The following is a 23,631-nucleotide window of genomic DNA, read 5'->3' on the forward strand; positions in this document are numbered from 1 at the left end:
ATTTAAAGAGAGCGAAGTGACCTAAATAAGGTAGATTGTAAACTAAGCATATTTATAGGTAGGTTAAGTTTGGGTTTAATACAAACTATAAGTTACCAATAGAAATGCAATGTCGCTTGACCAATGGTTGGCTTTAAACGACCTTGGTACCTTGCACCAAATATCCCGGAGTATGACGTGTCATACACCTGAAGAGTGAAGTGTCACACTTCATGTAACCAGGGTACACTTAGGGCTACGTACCCCGTTACAGCCGCAGTTCTCGTTCCGTCAGTGCTGGTTGCCGCCCAGCCCTTCGCTCTCCACCGCTGTCTTCCTTCCGTCCCCGCGCCGCCTTGACTGCGTTCCGGACGGACGTACGGGACCGACCTGTCTTCCTAGCGATCTCGTGCAGAGAGACGCCTCCGGTCGTGGAGACCGACAATAAACCAGTGCTCTTGTTGGGAGAGGGTCTTGCCGTGGCCCATTAGAAAATGAAAGGCTCACAGCCTCCGCTACCCGCCAACCATCTACTTATTTTAACCATCACTCTTTTAATATAGAAATTTGTAAGGTCTGTTCATAAAAGTGTTTTTTCGTCATAAAAAGAAAGTGGTCTTAATAATTTGACGCTGATGCCCAAACCTTGAATTTGTATACCAGCCCGGTCAGATCTAAGTTGCTAACACAAGTGGCACCTCTGTAAGCCTAATAGAGAGAACATATCAAAGTAGCAGCTCCCAACTCAGGCTAGAAGCCGAGATATTGTCAGAAGTGTCCCGCCAAATCGGGGGTCTTAATGATTTGGCGGGCACTGTACTTAAGTAGTCCAATTTGAGTTCCTACATGACACGAGAGTACCGGTGCATCAGCAACAAGCGGCGGTCCAGTCGAAGTAGAAGTCAAAGTCACGACAGGGCCAAGCGGGTGGATACCAATCCTTACTCGGGACGTCGTGGCTGGTTCGCTGAGGAGTATGATCCCGTTCAGATTGGCAGCATTGATGGCACGGACACGACTCCGCACGACAAGGGCCTGGTACGGGCCATGAATGCCAGATTCGACGCCACAAAGGACCCACAGATCCACGGCGACCCGTACGCGACGCTGTTCGTGGCTCGATTGTCATTCAGCACGGCAGAGTCAACAATCCTACAGTTTTTCAGCAATTACGGTCCTATCCGCCGACTTCGACTCGTGCGGGACAAGAAGACCGACCAGTCCAAGGGCTACGCGTTCGTCGAGTTCGAGCACGAGCGGGATTTCGGACGAGCCTACAGGCACGCCCATCGACGCGTGATTGATGGAGCTACTTTACTGGTAGACTTTGAACGGAGCAGAGTTATGAAAGGGTGGAAACCTCGGAGACTTGGCGGCGGTTTGGGTGGCAAGAAGGAGTCTGGGCAACTTCGCTTTGGCGGACGAGATCGACCATTTAAGCTGCCCTTGGGAAAGCGTTAAAGTGACAGTAATACGGGTTCGATTGGTTGTGTTTACTAGTTGACGGCTACTAGCTGCGTTCGTGGTAAAATATCTGAAGCCTCCGCGATAAGAGACTGCGTTGGGATGAGTTGGGATGCTTGTCGAACGCTCTGCCAGAGTAAAGATAAATATCCTGGATCTTGTTGCACTGAAGCGCTGCGGTACTCGACGACAATGGCGTGGAGTCGACCGCTGACGAGCATTACGCGTCCGGAGGTCGCAGCAGTGTTCAAGCCGTCAATTACTGTTTTTCCGTCAATGTAGACATTAGCAGCACTCCCGACGTCGCTTTGCACTTTGACCCATAGCGTATAATCCTCAGTAAACGTCGGACGAAGGAAACCTCGCCAAACAACGCGCGGGTAGCCTCGCATACTGACGTTTTTCCTCCAGTCAAAGTCGATCACGGTGTCTATGGTGCGAACAGCACTCGCTAAATTACGCTGAACAGATCCCGTATCAACGTAGTAATCTCCAATCAAGCCACGCTGTGGCTCAGCGACTCGTGTTTCGATCTCGTATGCTCCAGGAAGAATCGCACGATAGGTCACGACATAGTCGCCGTTGCCGAGATCTGCTACATTCCCTATTGAGCTGTCAGGACCGTGAATACGAGCAACTAATAGATCACCACCGCTATCACGAACGTTGCCAAACGTATCCCGAACTGTAACGTGATATGTGTAATCCTGCTTGGTAAGTATCTGCGGTCCCAATCCTACACCGGTTGCTGTCACTCCTACGCCGTTGGAGGACACAAAAGATGTGATCGCTGTGGCCACGTTGGGAAAGACACGTAGTGCTGCCGTTTTTTGTGTAAAGGACTTGCCTCCGTCCACACTAAGCAACACGGCATGCAGACCAGCGAGTACAACTGTGTACTCAACGCGTACATCGCTGGCCGACAAAAAGTTCTGGTCTCCTTCACCCATCTGAGATACCTTCGCAGACACCTCAGCACCGGTACTCATGCTTCGTAGCTTTACTCGAACATGACCGAGATATGAAGTCACCATTGTAGCTGTGAGGCGGTTCGTACTTCCATCGCGCAGCTCCAATACGAAACTAGTGGCAACTCCAGCAGTCGAAGACACAAACCCACCACCGATGAGTGTAGAAGTTGCTTCACTGGGTAGTCCCGGGTCAACTTGGAGCTTAAACGGACTACCTTTGATGTTGTACGGGGCCAAAAATGCTGCCAGGGCGTCACCACCGGGAGGAGCACTCGTCTTCTTTGCGTCGGGAAGAGCAGCTATGTGCAACGAGAAATTACCGGTCAAATGAGGAACCAGGTTGACCTTGTACGAGCCGTCCGCTATATCGGTGATTGATAAACCGGGTTGCGTGTTCCCGCTAGGCACCTGCGGGAGCAACACGTATAGTGTGCAGTAATCCTCGCCGCCAACTTTGTTACTGAAGCTGTCGCGTGCTACCACAGTGAAGATAAAAGACTGATCCACAATTGCACGCACGGCTGTCGACTCTGGTATTAACGACGCGGTACTGAATTCTGGAGTAAACTTAGTGGGCTCTGCAATAGCAGGTTTGATATTGAGTGGCGGGACATTATTGACAACCCTCCACGAAGTAAAGAGTTGAGACGACGGAATGATCTCGCGAGGTTGAGACAGACTACTCCACCACAGAAATACGGTAGCGTTGGGTATCGCTCTTGGCTTTGAGAAATTGAGCTCGAGATCCACGAACGTTTGCGCTGTCAGAGAGGCAATCATAGTCGCCTCTGTAGCACCTTTTTGAACAGCAACTGAAGTGTTTCCAATGCGAAGACTAGCGATCCCTAATACATCCATTTCAAACGTGTATACTTCACTGAAGCGAGGCAGCAGATATCCGTTCCAGCGTGCACTAAAAGTCTCAGCAGAGTAGATGTGCGACGGTGGCTTCTCTCCAAAGTCAAAATTTATCGTCACGTCACGTCGCTTCAGCACCATAAGCGAATGATCTGGCGAAGATTCGGCTGTTGCGGTTCCCACAGGAACTTCACTTGCCGAGTAGTACGAACCATTTAGTCCTCCTGGCATCATGAGCTTTGGAGTGAAAGGGAATAGTACACTGCGCTTTGGACGAAGGGTGACAAGATAACTCCCATTCTTCTCGTCAGCAATTGGTGCTTCGAGGAATCTACGTACTGCGTCATCCACCTGGAAGAAGTTACCACCGCTCTCTAATACATTTCCAAGCACGTCTCGTGTGGTTAGTTTTAATACAATGAGTGCGCCTGCTCTAAAGACCAGTGGTGGATCGGCCTGTGTCTTTGGAAGCACAGGCGAGAGCAAATCCAGCGATGTCGTTGCTGGAGATGCCATAGCAGGATACGCGTACATATTAAATGGGCTAGAGATAATGGTCACACCATCCACCGTCACGCTGATCTTGTAGCTGCCTTTCAAAGTTAGTGCATACGCCACGAGAAAAACTCCATTGCCGGTATAACTCACAGCTACCGCAGCATTCACCGTTGTTGCAGCTACACCCGGGCCAGTGAACGTGACAACGATAATTTCACTACCAGCGTTAGTCTTTGCGTTCCCGAACGTATCATAAATACTGACGGTGAAGTTTGTTCTCTCTCCAGCGACTGCTGACACCAGAGCACCACCTGCCGCCACACAACGCGATCCCAACGCTGGTCCAGCTGTGACATTCACGAGGAACGGACTTTCAGTAATTGCTCGGCTATACAGCAATACATGCAGTCGTGTGATACCAACGTACTGTGCTGTGTATGCGCAGGTGTAGTGTCCATTCAACAAGTCGGTACATGCGGATCCACTCACGTTATTCTTGCCAGGAAGTTCAAGCACCACAGTCAATGCCGACGCTACGCCACCTAGGAGTACATTGTTACCAGAGGAATCCCGACTTGTCACTTCGAACGTCGTCTGCACATTGGTTTTCGCAGAAACAATACCTGGACCTTGGGCACTACTTGTCGATCCAATAGGAGTGTTATGCACGACTGTAATCGCGTACGGAGAATTATGTAAGTGAGCTCCATTCCACGTGACTGAGACGCTGTAGCTCCCTGCCACCCGAGGTACATACGTCAGCTTGTAAGCTCCATCCGCGTTGTCGACAATCTGAGCCGTTGCTACGGTTGGAGCAGTGCTTGTCACGAGGGAGGCTTGAAGCTTAAGACCCTTTAGCCCTCCAGTGTAGATGCGGTTCGCGTACAGATCTCGGGTTTCAAGAGCGACATTTGCAGCTTGGCCAGCAACACGACCAGCAAGTACACCTGACCCAGAGATAACACATTGCGCTGCATTGAGTTGACCCGGTACTACGACTACCGAGAAGGGGTTAGCTGCCAAGTCGACGCTGTTGATACTCACACTCATATAATAATCACCACTGCGCTGCGGCTTTGCCAGTACGCGAAAACCATCCAATTCGCCATCCCACGATACCAATGCGTCCTCCGTTTGTGTACCTTTCCCTCCAAGACTTCGGTCGGTTGTCAACGCTAGAGTCGCAGCAACGACATCGCGCTGAATACTCTGTTGATCTCGTGAACGCCGTCGGTTCCCGAAGGTGTCGCGTGGTAAGACGCTGTAAGCAAACGTCTCGCCTGCAATTACCCGGAGAGCAGGAGCAACGGATATTCCATCATTGCGTAAAGTTGAAGTTATTAACGCAGTACTCGCCGCCCAAGCTGGGGTCACAACTACGTTGGTGAAAGGAGAATCCTGTATGTGGCTGCCTGAGAAGAGTTGTTGAGCTGGAATGACCTCCATCTTCGCACTCCCAACACTTCCCCATAGTAATCGAGCGTAAACATCTCCTTGCCGTGGTGCTCGATACTCAAGAACCAATGAATACAGCTTTGAGGTATCCATATCCACCCCTGCTGCAGCTTTAGTAACAGGTAAGTCGTCATTCGTGTCTCCTCCAGCACCCCATCGATCAACGACAAGCACGTCGTCGATCCATAAGCGCGCGTATCCAACAGTTGACACAGCTAGCATGGTTATCCCCGTGGTGAGTGGCTTAAGCCAGCCACTCCAACGTACAGACAAGTGACTCTGAGCTCCCGGAAACGCCGGGCCTGAATTCCACGTAAAATTCACATGACGATCAACGCGTGACAAGGCAGGCGAAGCCATAAAAAACGAGCCAAATGCTTCTCCTAGCCAAGCATCTCCAAAGTAGTCTCCACGCAGTCCACCAGGGTACAACAATTGAATAGCAACCGAGAAGTTACCTGCACGTTCGCGCATCCAGGTACAAGCAAACAATGACACATCCACTCCCCCACTGTGCCCCACAGTTCCAAGTCGAAGAGTGCGAAATACTACCGTTTCGACGCTGTCGTCGTCTTCTTCGATGTATGAAGTAACAACGAAGACAGCTTCACCCAAGGGGTCGACACCAGGCACTCCGTTTCCCAGTATACTCTGAATCTGGAATGTCATTTGGTTACCAGCAGCTCCACCTCTTAGCAGCGTGATGGCAGGTCTAACTACAAACGATAAATTAGCAGCCGGTCGAAGAGCATCGTCGTCCAAAATGGTCACGAGTGTGCGCCATTGATTCCCCAAAGTTGCTGGAGCGATGCCAAGCGAGTCAGTTGGCTGAAAAGGCTCGCGAAGTCCAAGTCGAAACGTTTTATCACCTTGTAAAATGTGGTTATCGTGAATCTGAAGCTTGAAAGCGAGAGATACTACCCCTGGAGCGAAATCCAGTCTCTGCGAGCTGGTGTAAAACATCGTGGAGGAAACGTCTCCAGGTGTCGTGGTTACATGCTCTATATCGTACAGCAGCGCAGCACTTCCCAGTCCACCCCCAGATCGCCGCACCGTCACTGTGATGTTTCCAGCCGTTTCAGGGACTGCGTAAAGCGGTGACACAAAGGAGAAAACTCCTCGGTGTCCACACACACGATGCGACTCTGGAGAAGGAGAGCAAGTCCACCCAGCGTCTGTATTTCCACCTTGTGTGCAAGCCACACTGCTCTCGTTTAATGGTAGCGACGAGTAGGAGGCTGGAGCTAGAGCATACGACTCCACTTCGTCAAATACACGAGGATCTTGACTTCCATACACGAATTTTTGCGAGAACTCGCGCAAACGCTCGTCATCAGGTAATGGCTGGTCGATACGACGCGCGCCACTGCGACGGACTGAGTTGAGCTGTAGATCTGCACACATAAGGCATTTGTGATGGCTGCAGCTTAGACATCGCGGGTCGTAGCGCGCGCAGGAGACTATTCAGCATTAGTTTAACGTGTTAGACACCATGTACACCCGCAACACAATGCAATGCACGTACCACACGTCTGTGTCGTTGGATCTACGTAGAATTTCTCCACACATTGCAGACAGGCAGTGCTCGTGCAGCTTACGCATTTCTCGTCGAAGGCGCAGAATCTTTGTGAACAGTCGACGCCACGACGTGTAAGATCACATGTACATGTGCCTGTAGCATAGTCACATTCGCCACCTCTCGAACAATCGTTTGGGCAGCTTTCTGTATGCACAGCAACAGTCAGTTTTGGGGCACAAACACTACCAACAGTAGAGCTGATACTTAACTCTTGGCAAAGCACAAGACGCCTCGTTTAAAGTACCCTGGTTGACATGCTGTACAGTCTAACCCTGTGTACCCTGGATTGCAGACGCACAGCCCGCTGCGTCGATCACAGTAGCCGTACTCGCGACTGAAGCAGTAGAACTCGCCATTGCGTCCTGGCCCCACCATTCCTGGACATGACTCTGCAGACGGAACTCAGTCAGCAAAATACCCAGCCGCAATTACCACCAAGAAGCTTGAACTGTACGCTGCAATGGGGCGCTGAAGAAGATCCGCGGCGTGTCGGGGGAGTACGGTGAGCCTTCGTTCAGCCGTTCCGCAGACGGATTGCTGGGGTCTCCGTAGTATCCCACGTGCCCAGCCTCATAAGGCTCAAAGACAGCGTGTGTCCCAATCAGCGGATCAGTCGTTGAGTTGATCACACGGAAGGCGCCACCACTCGGCAGCAGTAACAGCAGCGCGACTAGCGCGGACGCCATGATTGGCGTCTCTTCACAGTACGTCGTCGGATACGACCCGAATAGAGCGCTGCTGGTGCGCTTTAACTGGCTGAAAAGAGTTGCTGCTATGGGATTGGCTGAAATTTCAGTAAACCACTTGCGCGACGTTGGTTGGCTGGCAGAGCGCCGGATGTGACCATCCATTTGCACCAGTACATGTAGCTTCTTGCAGGTCAATTCTGGAAAAGCTTGCGGCCTCTCGCGTCTCTCTCTTCTCCTTCATCAAGTTGACAATGTCTGGACGTGGATTTGGTCGTGGTGGCGGTCGTGGTGGCCGTGGCGGTGGTCGCGGCGGTAGCTTCGGTGGAGGCCGTGGTGGCGGCGGCCGTGGCGGCGGTCGCGGTGGTAGCTTCGGAGGAGGCCGTGGTGGCGGCCGTGGCGGCGGTCGTGGCGGTAGCTTCGGTGGAGGCCGTGGTGCTGGTGGTCGCGGAGGCCGTGGTGGAGGTCGTGGCGGTGGCCGCGGTGGCATGGCTGGCGGTGCCAAGGTCGTCGTGGAGCCTCACCGTCACGCCGGCATCTTCATCGCTCGTGGCAAGGAAGACGCTCTTGTGACTCTCAACTCGACGCCCGGCAAGTCTGTGTACGGCGAGAAGCGTATCTCGGTGGATGTCCCGGCCGCTTCGGGCGAGGGCACTGAGAAGGTTGAGTACCGTGTGTGGAACCCGTTTCGCTCCAAGATCGCCGCTGCCATTTTAGGCGGTGTGGACAACATCTGGATCCAGCCCGGTGCCAAGGTGCTGTACCTGGGTGGTGCCTCCGGTACGACCGTGTCGCACGTGTCTGACATTGTGGGACCCACTGGCGCCGTGTACGCTGTCGAGTTCTCCCACCGTGTGGGCCGCGACCTCATCAACATGGCCAAGTCGCGAACCAACGTCGTCCCGATCATCGAGGACGCCCGTCACCCGCTCAAGTACCGTATGCTCGTGCCCATGGTCGACGTCGTGTTCGCTGATGTCGCCCAGCCCGACCAGGCCCGTATTGTGGCTCTCAACGCTTCGCACTTCCTCAAGAACGGCGGTCACTTTGTGATCTCCATCAAGGCTAGCTGCATTGACTCCACGGCCCCGCCTGAGGCCGTCTTCGCTCGCGAAGTCAAGAAGCTACAGCAGGAGCAGTTCAAGCCTGCTGAGCAGCTGACTCTGGAGCCGTATGAGCGTGATCACGCTGTCGTTGTCGGCTCGTACCGTGCACCCAAGAAGGAGAAGAAGTAGATCCTCTCAGGAACAAGCCATTTGGTTTACACTAACTATGCAATGTGTTTTTCTACATTCCCTGTGTTTATAGGTCTCCGCCCGGATATGTTGAGCCTGCCTCTTCTCTATTGGAAAGTCTTCAGTCAAGAGTCCAAGCTGCGCTCTTCCTCCTCAAGAGCTTTGTGGGTCCAAGGTATATGTGTGAGCCGAGTGTATGTTGCGTGAGTGCATGTGAGTGGGGCGATTCCAAAGGGAGGTTTGTTGAAAGACAGCCTCCTGTTTTCTCGATGATTAGAAGCATTGCGTCGGGCGGACTGAACAAAACGGGGCTTGCTGTCGTTCTCACCCGCTGAAAAGCGGTCACTGGGGTCGACGGTGGGTCCTATCCGTGATCGAAAGACGTCATCAAGCCTCCAAGTGGGGTCGATGAGAGATAGAAGGACACAAAATGATATGCATGGAATAGTCTATACACGTTTAGATGTGCAGCCACAGTAGTCATGAGGAGGAGTGCAGCGAGAAGAGGATGCCCGTCACACTTAAGGGCGGGGACCTGTCGTGTCTGTTCCTTCGTCTTCCTGGCAAGCGTTAACTAACCCGTTTTTGATGAATACAAGTTGTTTTCCATCTATTTCTACCTCGTTCAATGTTGTGCTGAAGTATTTCTGGACACTCATCTTTCTGTCTGCAAACAGCAACAGCAAACGTCGCCTTGACTAGTATGCATCGAGTCAGTGACCAGCTTCGAGACCGTCACCCGTATGCCGATCAACCATTCCAGGAGTCCTACAATTCTAGGGAGGTAGAAAATGAAGGCTACAACGGTGTGTTTATCAAACAAGCAGAAAGGTTAAAAGGTTTCTTGTGTGATGGCCCGTTTACCAGGTAACGCGAGCCTTCGGCGCAAGAGCGATTCCAAAGTATGCTGAGCTCCTTGCAATGGAGGATATTTCCGACGAAGATCGCTGCCATGCGCTTCAGGACTTGCGAGAGCTTTTGAGCAGTCCGAATTTCAAGTTTACTGCCATCACGAAGGAAGTTATGTTCACATGTGCGGATCTAACACAGTCGATCTCGGCTGAAGTTCGTGCCGACGCAGCCCTGGTGATGGCGTCGCTGGTTCTGTTCGAGATGGTAAGCCGTGTTTCTTTCTCTGACTGGACTGAGATGGATAACTAACTGCATTCAACAGGACACACCGAACGATCTAAGTGATGAAGTTGTTCTTACGACGGTAACTCGTTTGCTCGGAGACGACGAAGACGATGTCGTTGCTGCTTGCAGCCGCATTCTTGCCAACTTGACCGTCTCTAACGAAGGCTGTCTCTTACTCGCGAAGAGTATTCCCGCCGTGACTACGGTGGCAAATATGCTGACTTCCCAGCCTCTATCCAACGTACCAACCCGAATAGTTGAGCTACTCGTGGAAGTGCTGGCAAACCTCACACGAGTCTATGAAGGCGCTCGTACCTGTGCACAGTTTCCTTTTATCAAACCAGTGCTTTCGTTGATCAAGAAGCCACGGTTGTGTCGAGCTGAAACGCTGTTGCACGCCGCGATGGTCATCACGAACATAGCTGCATATGACCAAGCAAAACGAGATGCAATCCAGCTCGATGCAGTGGAATTGTGCCTCAGAGCTCTGTCAAAGGTTCTTCTCGGCCAAGTGCGCTGTGAGCCAGCTGAAAAGCGAGACGAACTTACTCGATGTTTAGTTGCAGCAGTGATGGCGCTGTCAACTGCCGAGGACGCAAAGGCGCGTGTGATTGAGTTCGGTATTGAGCCACTAGCTCAATGTCTGATACACAGTAGCGCCGCAGTGCGGCAAAACGCCAGTATCACTATCAACTCAGCGTGTGATCTGCCCCGTGGCATCCCTCCATTCACTCAGAGCCTGCTTCGTAGTGAGGATCTGCTAGTGGACGTCTTGGGCATCAAAGCCGTGTCAGCTCTGAGCAAGACCGTCAGCAGTTTTGACGACGAAGACACACCCGCGGCAGTGAAGGCTCTGACTGCGATTCAGAAGAAAGATGCATACGGGACAGCCGACCGCATCGTACAGACGTTGAATATGCTCGACAACCTTGTCAAAGCTCTGCTTGAAAGCGAGGTGCCTGTCGAGGCGCAACAAGGTGTCGCGGACGTGCTCCGGAGAATGAGCCAGACCGACACAAGTTACCAGCGGCGTGTGGGGAGATGTATGATGAAGAACAACATTCCCGACGCACTGTTCTCGCAGATTCTAGGTCTTACGCTTGTAGAATTCAGCGAGCAGCTAACATTGTTGAAGTGAGATGGCTACAATGATTCAATGCATTTGACAAGTTATCTAATGATAGAGGAGGAAGGCACAATTCGGTCGCTGCTTACAAACTTCAAGTCAGCGTACCTGAAGCGGGTTTCGATGTTCTGCCCAACGACAAGTATTTATAAAAATGATGGCGCTTATTTTGGTTGTGTTCGTTGAGCCGAGAGAAGGTTAGCATCTCCCTCGACAAGGACGGGATTGCGCGTTTGCGTATCCAACCACTGGATGGTTTAAGCTCTGTCATCCTTCTGGAAGACATCTACCAGTTTTTTTTGTGTTGTGCATGGCTCCCAAGCGGCTATTCGCTCCCGAAGTCAATGGCGGCAACAAGAAAAGGCAGCGAAAGTCGAGTAGTGCCGCCTGTCTAGGACAGAATGAGCCCTTCAACACTCAATGCGCAACAGCTACAGCCCCGGAAGAGACAGAAGCCCCACAACCAGATATACGCAGCACTGCTGCTATGCAGGACTCGACGCGTGTGGCGGTACTGGTGCCGTTCCGTGACAGTCACCCAGCCCAGAAGCGACACGCGCATCTGGACGAGTTCGTGCCGTTCATGACCGAATTTCTTAAACGTAACTGCGCTGGGAAGAGGTAGACGTGGGCAGTACCCTGGGTATATACTAGAACTTTTCTGCTGACTGTTCTGGTACTATTTAATTTTGCTAGTGCCTCGTTCCACATCTTCATCATCGAGCAGTCGCTGGACGGCCGCAAGTTTAACCGAGGCAAGCTGCTGAACGCAGGCTTCGACATGGCTCGCAACGACTACGACGTTTACATTTTCCACGACGTGGATTTGCTACCAGGAGTGAGATTTCTGCTGAGCTGGTGGCTGGCGATCCAGGCTAACGGCGTTGCTTTGACAGGACGATCTGGGCGAGCTCTACACGACTGTGCCAAGTCTTGGACCAATGCACATTGCACGCCTATGGGATCGCTACAACGAAAGCTCAACCTACTTTGGTGGCATCGTGGCGTTCACACGTCAGCAGTTCATCAAGGTTAACGGGTTTCCTAACAACTTTTGGGGCTGGGGTGGAGAGGACAACGAACTCTATAGTCGTGTGGTGCGCAAAAAACTTGCTATCCAAGCGCCGACGAGGTGGAGTTTTCTAGCTTTGACACGCTGTGAGTTGACGACTTACTGTTCGTTTATTGCAGTGGCACCATTCGTGACTTAGAGGACCTTAATCTGGAAGAAAAGCTGACAGTACTCAGAACGAGTAAAGTGAAATGCACGGTGAAGCGCGACCTGCTAAAGGAGCACCATCGCACTTGGAAGAAGAACGGATTGAAGAGTCTTTGCTACGAATACGTGAACGCTGAGGCGATCAACGAGAACTGCACCAAGATTACCGTTAAGTTGGGCCCAAACGGCCATTGGTCCGACTCCAGATCGTCCTTGGAGCACCCAATTGCTCCGGACCAGGATCTGGAATCGTACTTGGTCCTCATCGTCCCAGAAACTGCAAGCGCGGAGAAGATAGTAGACCCTGCTAGCGAAACAAGTGAAGAAGCTCCCAGCTGTGCAGTGGAAGATGCGTAAAATTGACAAGTGCCAACTTGAAAGTCGGTGTGAAACTTTCTTAAAGCTAAAAAAAACGTTTTTTTTAAGAAAGCAAAACATTGTTTTTAAATTAGAATTTGACCAACAGGACTTATTTCTAAAGCCCAGGATTTAGAAATAAACAATATCTACCGCTTCAAATAGTGGCCCCTATTGTCATTTTGGCTGGACAAACGCCAACGTTGATCATGTCGAGCACCTTTTTCGGAGCGCTTACACAGGGCGCCAAGTTCGGCGGTACCAAGTTCCAGAGGGACAAGCAGCAATTCAAGCAGCTCACCAAATGTTAGACCTCTCTCTTTATGCAATTTTAATTTTCGAGCTCGCTTTGTCCGTAGAGACACGGTGTGCAACTCCACCATTCAATTCTCATTTGGTTCGTGCCTATCGCAATGTATTTCAGGTCAGGGGCCGAATAAAGCGACCAAAAAGACGGCGGACGTGAACGAGCTAGACTTTTTCGGCTTCGATGCAGCCCCGAAGCCCAAGGAGAAGGCACCCAAACCTCAAAAGATCAGCGTCGACATGGTACCGGAGTGGGCAGGTAACGATCCATCCAGCAAGACGCGCAAGGTGAATGGAAGTAAGCCTCGTCGCAAGCGCAAGCTGAGTGAAGGTGCGCTAGAAGAGCAGCGTCTGGAGGACGAGGCGCGACAGCAAGCGTCGCAGTTGCTCGCTCCGCCCAAGACTAAGACTGACAAGCGAAAGGAGAAGCGCGCACGTCGTCGGTCACGCACGGAATCGATGGGGAGTGAAGCAACATCACAGCAGTCGGACGAGGAGTCTGAGGCAGCTAGTGACAGCGATGAGGAGGAAGACGAGGCTGCTGTGACTCTATTCAAGTCCAACGACGAGGACGCGGGCGAGGCAAAGACTGATGCGAAAATTGCAAAGAAGAAGAAGAAAGACACCAAGAAGACTGACAAAAAGAATACTGCTGCTGCTGAACAGTACGGACAATATTTACTATTAGTCTCTTTCTACAGAGTGCTAACTTCTCGCTTTGCAACAGGGACGGAGTTCAGATGCTTCGACGTCAGCTTGGTATTCGCGTGAGCGGCGTGAGTGTGCCGGCACCGATTACGTCATTCGCTGACATGCGCTTGGACTCGAGTGCGAGTGCGCAGCAGATGAAGCGTCTACTGCTCCAGAATATTGAGCGCTCCGAGTACAAGGAGCCCACGTCTGTGCAGATGCAAGCCATCCCAAGCTTGTTACTCCGACGCGACGTGCTGGCCACGGCGCCTACAGGCTCCGGTAAGACTGCAGCTTTTGCGATCCCGATCCTAGCGAACCTGGCAGCTGGTAGCGGAACAAGTAGCGGTATCCGCTCGATCGTTCTGGCTCCTACTCGCGACTTGGCGGTGCAGATTCGAGCCGAGTTTACACGCCTCGCAGCTGGCAAGAAGTTGCACATTACGCTGCTATCTAAAGCTACAGCAGCGACCATTGCGTCGCAAACCAAGAGCAAGCTGGCGGTTAACCACGACGTTCTGATTGCCACTCCCCTTCGACTCGTACACTTGATCCAAGAATCGAAAGTTGATCTGTCGACCGTTGAAATGGTGTGTTTGGACGAGGCTGACAGACTGCTGGAGCTGGGATTTGTGGAGCAGGTCGATGAGATTTTTGCTGCCTGTACTCACCCGAAGGTCCAGCGAGCCATGTTCAGTGCAACAATGCTGGAGGGGGTCGAGGAATTGGCTCAAACTGTGCTACGTGACCCTGTCAAGGTGGCTGTGGGCACGAAGAATGCTGGCGCTAGTACGATCGACCAGAAACTGGTGTTCGTGGGCAAGGAGGAAGGAAAACTTGTCGCCATGAAGCAATTGCTACAACAAGGACTGCAGCTTCCGGCGCTGCTGTTTGTACAGAATAAGGAGCGTGCCAACGAACTGTACCACGAATTGCTGTATGATGGAGTGAATATTGGAGCTGTGCACGCAGATCGCACCAAGGAGCAGCGTGACGATGTGATTCGACGATTTCGTACTGGCGAAGTGTGGGTGCTCATCTGCACAGACCTCATGAGTCGTGGTATGGACTTCAAGGCGGTCAACATGGTCATCAACTACGATTTCCCGCAGGTAAGCGACAGGGTCATGTACTCTTTTCTTTCCTGTAATTCATCCTTTTTATTGCATGTGGTGTTTAAAACAGAGCGCGGTGAGTTACATTCATCGTATCGGTCGTACTGGTCGAAACGGACGCAAGGGCAAGGCTGTCACGCTCTTCACCGAAGATGACATGGTGTATCTGCGTACGATCGCGAACGTGATGAAGATATCGGGCTGTGAGGTCCCCGACTGGATGCTGTCGCTGAAGAAGGCTAGGTACGTATACACTAAATGTTACGAGTTGTTGCTGTCTCTTAACCTTTTTGCTGTGCTCAACAGTGTATCAAAGAGGAAGGAGCTTCTGAAGGCACCACCCATGCGTCATCGTATTAACACGGTGTCGGGATACGATCTCCAGAGGGCAAACCGTCTGAAGCAGATGAAGCAGGGAAAGACAACGCCCAAGAAAGATGGGGAGCAGTCTGAGTCGGATCCAGCTAAGCTGGAGGCATCTGCGAAGACTGGAGAGGGCAAAAAGAAGCGTAAAAAACACAAGAAGAACCCCACGAACGAGTGAATACTCCTATGCTCCGCAAGAGATAGATGAATTTGTCGCAACTTGAGCGATGTATATGCTACATTTCCTGTTTGTTTGTTGTTGTTTTTGTTTAGTTGCGTTGGTGAAAGCTTGGTCTTAGACGTTAGCCCCTGGCTCTAGCCTGTCGAGGTCCTCGCTGTCCTCGTATCCTGGCTTTCCTGTCATCAACGAAGGTGGTGCCGTCATCTTGCGGTATTGTAGCAGCACGGGGTACATCTTGTCAATGGCTTGGTGCAGATGGTTCGAGTCTCTAGCGCCACACAGTACAATCTTGCCAGACACGAAGATGAGCAGCGTCAGCTTGGGCTCTACGAGCTTGTAGATAAGGCCAGGAAAGAGCTCGGGTTCGTACTGTAAAAGAATCAACAGTATGAGAAGTTAACGCCCAAAGCAAATACCGACGTCAAATAACAGCACAACATACACTGGAGAAGCGCGCGTGGTCGTTCAGCAGTCCTTCTAGACGAATAGGGAAGCGGATATCGCACGTTCCCATCACATTGCGCACTTTGAATTCAGTGAACTTGGCTGGGAAGTTCAATTTCTAAACATTCGGCAAGAGAAAACACGGTTAGCAAAGTCCCTTGGAATGCTAGTTGCAGTCCTTTTCAGCATCACCAACCTGTATTACGCGCGTGAATTTGCGTGCAGCTAACCGGCAACTGTCCTCACTTGTTCCGCCAGTAATGACAATCTGCAGAGTATTGTATCAACATCAGCTTTCAGCAGACGACTCCCAGCTGACAAAGCAGACATCTCTCACCTTTCCCGAGCCGAAAATCAGCGCAGTTGTCTTGGGGTCGCGTAGTCGCATGATTACAGCAGAAAAGCGCTGTATCACAAGAGAGACCCGGTTATTGACTCGTCGTATTCATCAGTCAAAAACCTTCAGCACCTTGGGATTGTATTCGGCGTTTCGCGCATGTAGCGCGATCGTTTTGAGATCTAGCGGTGTCTTCAGGTCCACAGTGCCAACAACATTCCTGTGATAGGGCAGTTTGTTTAGAAATGGTCGTGATTCAAGGTGCAACTGGACGGAACATACATGATCTTGACCTCCAAGTTCAGACGTTCTTCCCAGTCATCATCTACTTGTAGCTCGCGAGCGCCGACAGTCTGCAGGTCGCGGCCTGGTTTCTCAACGAGAGCGAGTTGCCGCTCCTTCACGGTGTGCGAGGTGGTGCGTGCCTTCTTCATCACGCCAAGTCGTTGGCAGGTAGCAAACAATGAAAAGATTAGTAGGCGGAAAACACTGAATACTATTCTGTTATTTAGAGTACTATTATTAAAATACTAGTACTTTTAAATTTCAAAGAATATTAAATAGAAGTATTACTTTAAAACAATTAGTACTTCACAGAGTTAAAATTTAAAACTTCGCGAAATACTACTAATTGTTTTTTTTTCCACACAAATGCGTTTCACTTCACTAGCCCCTGAGTTACTCGTTGATGCAGAAGTTATGAAGCTTCATACACGTTTTAATTACTTTGCCAACGTTCTTGAAATCAATTACAAGTGGTCGCGAAAATATAAATATTTGCCATTTGCTCACTAACAACCCAAAAGACATTTCAATGCGAATGCGCAGTTGACTTAGAAAGAAGTTGAAGTCAGAGTACGCTTTGCCTTTGAGCTCCAGCTTCGTGAACGGCACCAACAAGGAGTCTGATAGTGGATACGTATTGTCACCAACGATGTAAAATCCAGGAGGTAACTTAAGTATATCATTTCTTAGGCTCCGCTTCTTGAACGCAATTGAGTCTCCCACTTTAAAACAACCCGGTAAAACGGCAGTGGGCGTCACAAATGGCCTGTACATTCAAGCCATACATTTGATAATGCCCTGAGAAGAATGCTGCAACGTCTGGCACCTCGTTTGCACTCGGGGCCCTTATTTGACAAAGCCACTCATCGATACAGCCAACACATCCACTCAAGATCGTGTCCGTGCTAATCTTGGCAAAGCTGTCGGCTAGCTGATGGACACGCTGCTCGGACGCCACGGGAGATTGAATTGCGAAGCTCTAGGCAGTCACAAACTGCGTTCATGACATCGTGAAATACATCATATGTACCGGAAACAGATGTGCCGCCTAAGCAGCGAATTGTGTGATAGCTGCTACCGGCTAGCCAAGCAATCGTCATTTGCAGCATGTCCTCCGGCGAAATTGGATCTGTAGAAGTACGCCGAGAAGACTGGAGCTCATCGCGCGATATAGACGGCCGAATTAGCATCAGCAGACGCTCAAAGGAGTCCACACTCATTCTGTAACAACGCTTAAATTGACCTTCCAGCAGTAATGTCTGCTTGTGGACATTCCAGTTCAAGCGTCGGCGCTTTATACACGCTCTCGGTTCTGCTGGGTAAATGGTAGCGGCGGTAACAAGTAGTGCTATTAGATACCGGCGATGTACACGAGACGATGTCTCGCCTTCCCTCCTGCTTGTAGCGATCATCTGTGCGTTTGCCGCGCCTCTGCGATCCCGCGATCCCGGCCGGCGCGCGATCTGTGCCTTGGATCGCATTGATGCAGTAATCACAAAAGTAGCACTTCAGGTCAGCCAAGCACAGGCTGATCCTCGGAGCGCGACCCCGGTTCGGAACGGCCCTAAGCGTCGCTAATACTACTACCTCCTACGTCGGGCCCAGATACACGACCACGATTAGAGGACGGCCGCGACAATTTGGTGGAGAAGCAGGAATTCTTGCCCTTTATCGTAGAAGTACTGGCGTGGGAAGGAGCCTTGGCATCGGAGCGCCAAGGGAGAATAATAATAAAGAAGTGGAAAAAAATGAGCGCGCATGGGTGGTCCGGTGAAGGACTTGGACCCAGTGAAGGAAAGGAGGGTGCCCCCCCCCCCGTTAGAAACGGAGCCCGTGGAGATCCTCGAGGAGGAAGAGAAAGTGCGCGCAGAGAGAGCTGCTGGCGGCGACACGCAGCAGAGGCCTCAGGCAAAGGAACACCAGGGAGATGGCGAGGAGCGTGGCACGCCACAGAGAGCTGATCAAGAGACTGGACGGTACGAAGCTCGAATGATGCAAGAGGAAGACGAGGACATGTTCGTCGTTGCGTGTCTGTCTCCGAGAACGAGGAGGACGGCTGCGTCTACGCTGGGAACGCCTCATGGTGGGCAGATGTCCAACACGGTCTTAGAGCAGTGGGCACGACACCAGGGAAGGAATGTCACATGTGGAAACGACGACTAGTACGCCTATGGAAGCTTCGGTGATGGCCTCGGGAGGTCGCCGAGAGGTGGAGTTCGCCCTGGATTCGACTCATCCCTCGTTACAACCAGTGGACGGCCCAAGAGGAGACGTGCCAACGGTCACGCCAGTGTACGGCCGACCCAGCAACAGAGTACCGAGCCAACAAGGAAGCCGACGTGCCCCGGGAGCAGTACCTATTGCTACTGGGACGCCAACGCCAGTAAACGTACCTAGTAGAAGTCAAGGAACGATGCCTGCTCGATCATTGAGGACAGGGACGGGACGCCGACGACTGACCCAGGCTTGCAAGCACTCTTGATCGACAGCATCACCCAAGTACAACATAGGATTGCTATGACGAACGGAACGCCGGTGCCGTCGCCACGACCTCAATCTACGGGACACGTGTCACGTACCATGCCGAAGTCGGCCCGACAGCTGACGTCACCGATGATTGAACACCAAGGACATCTGACACGAGAATGATAACGCAGACGCCGGTTTCGACACCTAGCAGGATGTCGATGGCTGCCATTCCCTCATATGGAGGTGTGTCCATTCAAGTGCCTGGTTTCACGTGGAACGGTGGAGGTAGTTAAGCGCCTCAGAGGAGTGCGCTCTATCCTCCATCAACCACGGATGACGTCAACGCCAGAGTGGGCCACTGCTGGAACGATACCCGCGTGGTCCGCTGCGTCTGCTCAGTAGACACCTGCCAGTCCAAAAAGCTAAGCGTACGGATTGCCGTTCCAGAGGACGTCACCGATGGTGGTGCGACGTTCCAGAGACATGCAGGAGCTCAAGGACTGGAAGAGAGCGAAGGTGCTCAGAGGGGGAGGTACGCGTCAAACACTGTACTTTCGCAAGGACAGGTGGCAAGTCAGCACTACGACCAAGACGTCCGCAAGGGCTCGTCTGGGTCTGGAAGTGGTGCGCAGTAGAAAGCTCCTATTGTAGGTATCCCGACGGAATTGCGGAGCGCCTTGAAGGCCATCGCCCCGCCTTATTCTGAGACGGCCACGAACAAAAGGTTGGCCGCCCGCGGGACCAAGGCTGTTGCAATCGGTGCAGCGAGCTTGGGCACTACTCGATGGCGTGCAACTGGCAGAGACCCTAGGGAAATAACCGGAACGGCGAACGTCGCCAAACTGAGTATCTGCTTTGCGGTAAACTGGGTCACTGGTGGCGAAGTGTCCGAGCCTTAATACACTGCGAGGAATGATGCGGAACGTGGCTACCAGGAACACCCTCTGGCACGTCCCAACAATGAAGGGGACAGGAGGAAGAGGAAGGAGTGTCGCTCCTTCCCCTTGCCTAGTTGGCGACACAAAGAGAGATGAGGGCTCACCGCGACAGGACTTGGCGGGTGGACCTCAGAGGGCTCTAAGGAGAGATGTGGCGAGCGATAAAGACGCACGTGACGCTCCTGTCGCGAGTGTAAGGACGGGAATTGTGGAAACTAGATGTGGAACGAGCGAAGAGAGCAGTCCAACAAAATGGACTGGATAAGGACGAGACGAGGAGATGGAGGGGTCTATTGAGAGGCCCGCACGAGACAAAGTGGTTGCTGAGATAACATCGGGCCGGTCCTCTGCGACGCTGAACTGGGAAAAAGGAGCAAAGGCACGTTCCGAGTTGGTACAGGACGTCAGAGTAACGATGCGCCTCTGGACTACGTCAGACGCCAAGGAAATGTACCAAGGGAGTGAGGGAGTGGAGGTGCAGTCAGCCCGCTCGACGCAATACGAAGGAGCACTCGAAACGATCACAGAGGACGCATCTGGCGCCAGGTCAAGTCAGTTCGCGGCAGTAATTGGACAAGTGAGCACAGTGCAAGCAAGGGAAGACGCTCAGACCAACGAGGAAGACGCAGAAAGTACCAAGGGGAAGGATTCGCCGCAGCAGTATGAATGCCTGTTTACCAACGGGGAGCTGTACATGCTCGAGCGCGGCGACCAGGTAGTGAAGAGGAGTACGAGAAGGAACTGGAAGAGCGATTGCTCCCGATGAGCGAAGAAGAGGTTCTGCTAAGTGGAGCGCAGATGAACAAGGAAAGTCGACACTCGCAAAAATGAGTGCCGAGCTGGGAATACCGGAGGGCGTGTTGGAGCGTAGAGGTCTTGTCAGGAGATTTCGGAAAGCCAAAATACAGGCTGGACTGGTACGTCCACACACTAGAGACGTCAACAGAAGCAAGGCGTGCAAATCAGAGCTTCAAGGATGTCGGAGGAGCAGAGGAGAAGTCGACGCCTGTCGTTGGTTCAGTTATGATGTATGAGGACGAGCGTTAATGTTTAGCGGGATTGTCTGGAGACGCGCTGGAGCGCGAGTTTATACAGCGCGTATGTGTTGGACTCGATGAGGCTGTCGTACCAATCGTTATGACCCCTGTGTTACCACAAATAATACGGTTTTGCTCGGAAACTCAGAGCTGTTGCAGCAAACGTAGTACAACAATCCGGTCGCCAGCCGTAGAATTTCATGCGTAGACAGAATACGAGGGTTACAGCTGGACCTTCATCTTCACAACAAGTCGTCAACTACTACGACGACTACATCATATATTCTGATGTATGAATAATCGTCTCGTCCTATTTTACGTGTGCAAGCGCATACTTCATGAAAGCCTGGAGTAGCATAACAACAGATGTGAAAATCCTTGTTAATATGATACTTGCGATGTACAGCATTGGATTTTGCAAGATTAAGTTCTTCAAGCTTTGAAAACTATCGGCAATCTCGCTTGTTCATTGTATATAAAAAGAATACTACCGCTGCGATATCTTCAGAGCAATTTTCACCGGCGTTCAATGGATGACAGGCAGGACAGTGCACGCACCTACAATATATTTGTAATAGTAGTTAAAATTTCCCTTTTGGCGACAGCACTTATTAGCCAATAATAGCGTCTGATTTTAACCACAAGGTGCCTGCTGTTATTTTTACTTCTCGATTTAAGTTGCTCGGTGTATGTAACCAGCCATTATCGAGCTTGCGGCACTACCACAAACACTAGGTTTCGTTTGCCTCCAGACCAATCGCCAACTTGGTATTCAAGGACAATAGGTCTGGATCGTACTTCTATCACCGGAAATGACAATCATCGCAAGAGCGTGTCGGTCGCGTACGGCGACAAAAAAACTACATTGACTACCTAGACAAAGGCCACAAAGTTAAGCGGTGCATCAAGCACGTTATAGAACGCTGCATAGAAAAGAATATCGATGTAAGGAGAAGCTCACCAGCGAACGGTGGAAAGAGGCACAAACGGCTTTAAAAAGCGTGCGAATCAGGTCGATCGGACCACCACAAGCTGCGAAAACTAAAGCTACCACAGTACTGAGCAAAAATGATGAAGCCGAATAGTCTAACCGACTTAGACAGGAAGGTGTCCCGGAGTCGCAGTTCATGCTCGAGACTGAGGCCAAGGTAGCCGCAGCTAAACATCGCATTCTCTCAGAGAAATTTGCAGCGACAGTAGCTTTAATGAATCTGATCATGAGACGCCGCAAGCTGCCCCTGCGAGCAAAACTTGCCCTACACCTTAAGATGCGGCAGATGCGGCTCGAAAGTGTTGATTGGTAGAACATCATCGAGCTGCGGTTGAGCGGAGCTGCAATAAATACATAAAACATGCGAAGCTGGTACGAATTAGCTGCTTTTACTTTTTCTTAATTGCATGTTTACAAAAGCTAACTGAGTTTAGTTTTAAATATTAAGTACTAAGGAAAACGCGGCTTCAAGACTATTTGGGCTAAAGCGCTGATAACCAAAAACGTGCTACTGTTATGCTACTTGGAGGCTATTGTGGTGCTAAAATCGTCCCATTTATCGTTCTCAAAATGCACCAGCCAAAGGTAAAAAAAAAACATTAGTCGGGAACAACGAGGCCAGAAAAAGAGTGCGTGAGCCCACCATCAATGAATAAAACAAAGACGAGACTGGCGCGAAATTAGTAACCTTCAGCTCCGCTATTCCTGTCAGGTATATGGGAGCAAAACAGCGTGGTGGAATAGCAAACTATAGCTGAAGTTCCTGAATTTCATTTTGCCAAAAGTGACAATCTGGAATACAATACTATTTTGCTCTGAGACTACTTTAGCTGCCACTAGACCCACGAGGTGACGGGTTACGCAGCGAAATTGAATGTTGTGCGTTTCAAAGTTCGCGCAAGGTATACTTATGCAAAACAGCCTACAGGAATAAGCCTACAAAAGCGTATGAGAGCGCTGTGGATTGATAGATTAAAAGACCGTTTTGTGTCGGAACAATAAAGGTGTGAAACAACGACAAAGGGAAGAGGACTAAAGTCGCTGCTGCAATTGTAGGTGCTCGAAAGTTAAGGTGGTCTGGACATTGACCATATTCCTGTTGATTTCTTCAAGTCGGACAGCCGAGCGCTAATGCTTCTCACTTGGATCCTGTCCGAGTGTTTTATTTGTATTCTTAGTCTTGTCGGAATGGACTAGATCACGTCGGATCTCATGTCAGCCCAAAACATGTGCTGTTTGGATATCGCTGTAACTTGTCACTGATTTGAGCTGTCGGTTGCTGTCAGATTTTTAGAAAGACAATCGACTCCTGCGTGACCACTATCATATATGTTTGGGAGAGTATAAATGTATCTTGAATCGTCGATTCACCTTGACTTTCCGTCAAGACGGTAGCTAAGCACATCAACGAGTAGCAATTGTTCATGTGATCGATGACAATTGTTGCGCAGACGGCGACAAGAAGGTCTTGGTCGCATATCGCGAAGTCCAAAGCGCTCTCAACATTTTCTTCTTTAAGAGCGTACGTAGGTGTCGCTAGAATAAGTATGAAAAAGACAGTTCCACTTCACCCCTTAACACTGCGATTTACTCAAACATCGTTCTTGAGACTAAACGGGTGCTTGAATGTCTAGACACAAATTATTCAGTACACAACAAAGGCACGTAGCTTAAAAAAATACAAAGTCAGCTGCACCCCATTCGCACTCAACGGTTGAAGTGATCCACGCATTTCCATATCATTATGGGGAACACTGCAGGATTGGTAGGGTGCGCTTCTCATCTTATGTTAGTTTGTTACTTGAGATGACGGCTTAGTAGTTGGAGATGAACGTGGCGCTCAGCACTTTAGAACGCCAATTAAACATCAGCTACATACTATGTGACCAATCACTGCTCAACGGAGCT

The 23,631-nt window shown here is 51.0% G+C and overlaps 7 protein-coding genes across 7 annotated transcripts; 5 read left to right on the forward strand and 2 right to left on the reverse strand.

Annotated features, from left to right (window-relative positions):
• Window positions 1-825: 825 nt before the first annotated feature.
• On the forward strand, window positions 826-1,440 carry PITG_07306 (U11/U12 small nuclear ribonucleoprotein 35 kDa protein, putative; the record flags this gene model as incomplete). Its single annotated transcript, XM_002905192.1, has 1 exon — window positions 826-1,440. One exon carries the CDS (start codon window positions 826-828, stop codon window positions 1,438-1,440), a length of 615 nt encoding a protein of 204 aa, XP_002905238.1.
• A 35-nt stretch (window positions 1,441-1,475) lies between these two features.
• On the reverse strand, window positions 1,476-7,490 carry PITG_07307 (uncharacterized protein; the record flags this gene model as incomplete). The annotated part of the gene is made up of 4 exons (XM_002905193.1): window positions 1,476-6,685; window positions 6,751-6,948; window positions 7,014-7,193; window positions 7,259-7,490. 4 exons carry the CDS (start codon window positions 7,488-7,490, stop codon window positions 1,476-1,478), a joined length of 5,820 nt encoding a protein of 1,939 aa, XP_002905239.1.
• Window positions 7,491-7,744: 254 nt separating this feature from the next.
• PITG_07308 (rRNA 2'-O-methyltransferase fibrillarin, putative) lies at window positions 7,745-8,725 on the forward strand (the record flags this gene model as incomplete). The annotated part of the gene is made up of 1 exon (XM_002905194.1): window positions 7,745-8,725. The coding sequence occupies one exon, from the start codon at window positions 7,745-7,747 to the stop codon at window positions 8,723-8,725; it is 981 nt and encodes a 326-aa protein (XP_002905240.1).
• A 703-nt stretch (window positions 8,726-9,428) lies between these two features.
• On the forward strand, window positions 9,429-11,249 carry PITG_07309 (flagellar radial spoke protein; the record flags this gene model as incomplete). The annotated part of the gene is made up of 5 exons (XM_002905195.1): window positions 9,429-9,509; window positions 9,593-9,841; window positions 9,900-10,990; window positions 11,056-11,113; window positions 11,181-11,249. 5 exons carry the CDS (start codon window positions 9,429-9,431, stop codon window positions 11,247-11,249), a joined length of 1,548 nt encoding a protein of 515 aa, XP_002905241.1.
• A 226-nt stretch (window positions 11,250-11,475) lies between these two features.
• Window positions 11,476-12,564, forward strand: PITG_07310 (Putative beta-1,4-galactosyltransferase; the record flags this gene model as incomplete). Its single annotated transcript, XM_002905196.1, has 4 exons — window positions 11,476-11,609; window positions 11,685-11,826; window positions 11,885-12,120; window positions 12,180-12,564. 4 exons carry the CDS (start codon window positions 11,476-11,478, stop codon window positions 12,562-12,564), a joined length of 897 nt encoding a protein of 298 aa, XP_002905242.1.
• A 209-nt stretch (window positions 12,565-12,773) lies between these two features.
• On the forward strand, window positions 12,774-15,219 carry PITG_07311 (DEAD/DEAH box RNA helicase, putative; the record flags this gene model as incomplete). Its single annotated transcript, XM_002905197.1, has 5 exons — window positions 12,774-12,870; window positions 12,989-13,535; window positions 13,598-14,672; window positions 14,746-14,918; window positions 14,982-15,219. The coding sequence occupies 5 exons, from the start codon at window positions 12,774-12,776 to the stop codon at window positions 15,217-15,219; spliced, it is 2,130 nt and encodes a 709-aa protein (XP_002905243.1).
• Window positions 15,220-15,336: 117 nt separating this feature from the next.
• PITG_07312 (TATA-box-binding protein) lies at window positions 15,337-16,437 on the reverse strand (the record flags this gene model as incomplete). The annotated part of the gene is made up of 6 exons (XM_002905198.1): window positions 15,337-15,591; window positions 15,665-15,784; window positions 15,863-15,934; window positions 16,004-16,072; window positions 16,136-16,223; window positions 16,286-16,437. The coding sequence occupies 6 exons, from the start codon at window positions 16,435-16,437 to the stop codon at window positions 15,337-15,339; spliced, it is 756 nt and encodes a 251-aa protein (XP_002905244.1).
• Window positions 16,438-23,631: the final 7,194 nt, after the last annotated feature.

The sequence above is a fragment of the Phytophthora infestans genome, genomic scaffold, assembly GCF_000142945.1.
Source record: "Phytophthora infestans T30-4 supercont1.10 genomic scaffold, whole genome shotgun sequence".
Classification (NCBI taxonomy): domain Eukaryota; phylum Oomycota; class Peronosporomycetes; order Peronosporales; family Peronosporaceae; genus Phytophthora; species Phytophthora infestans.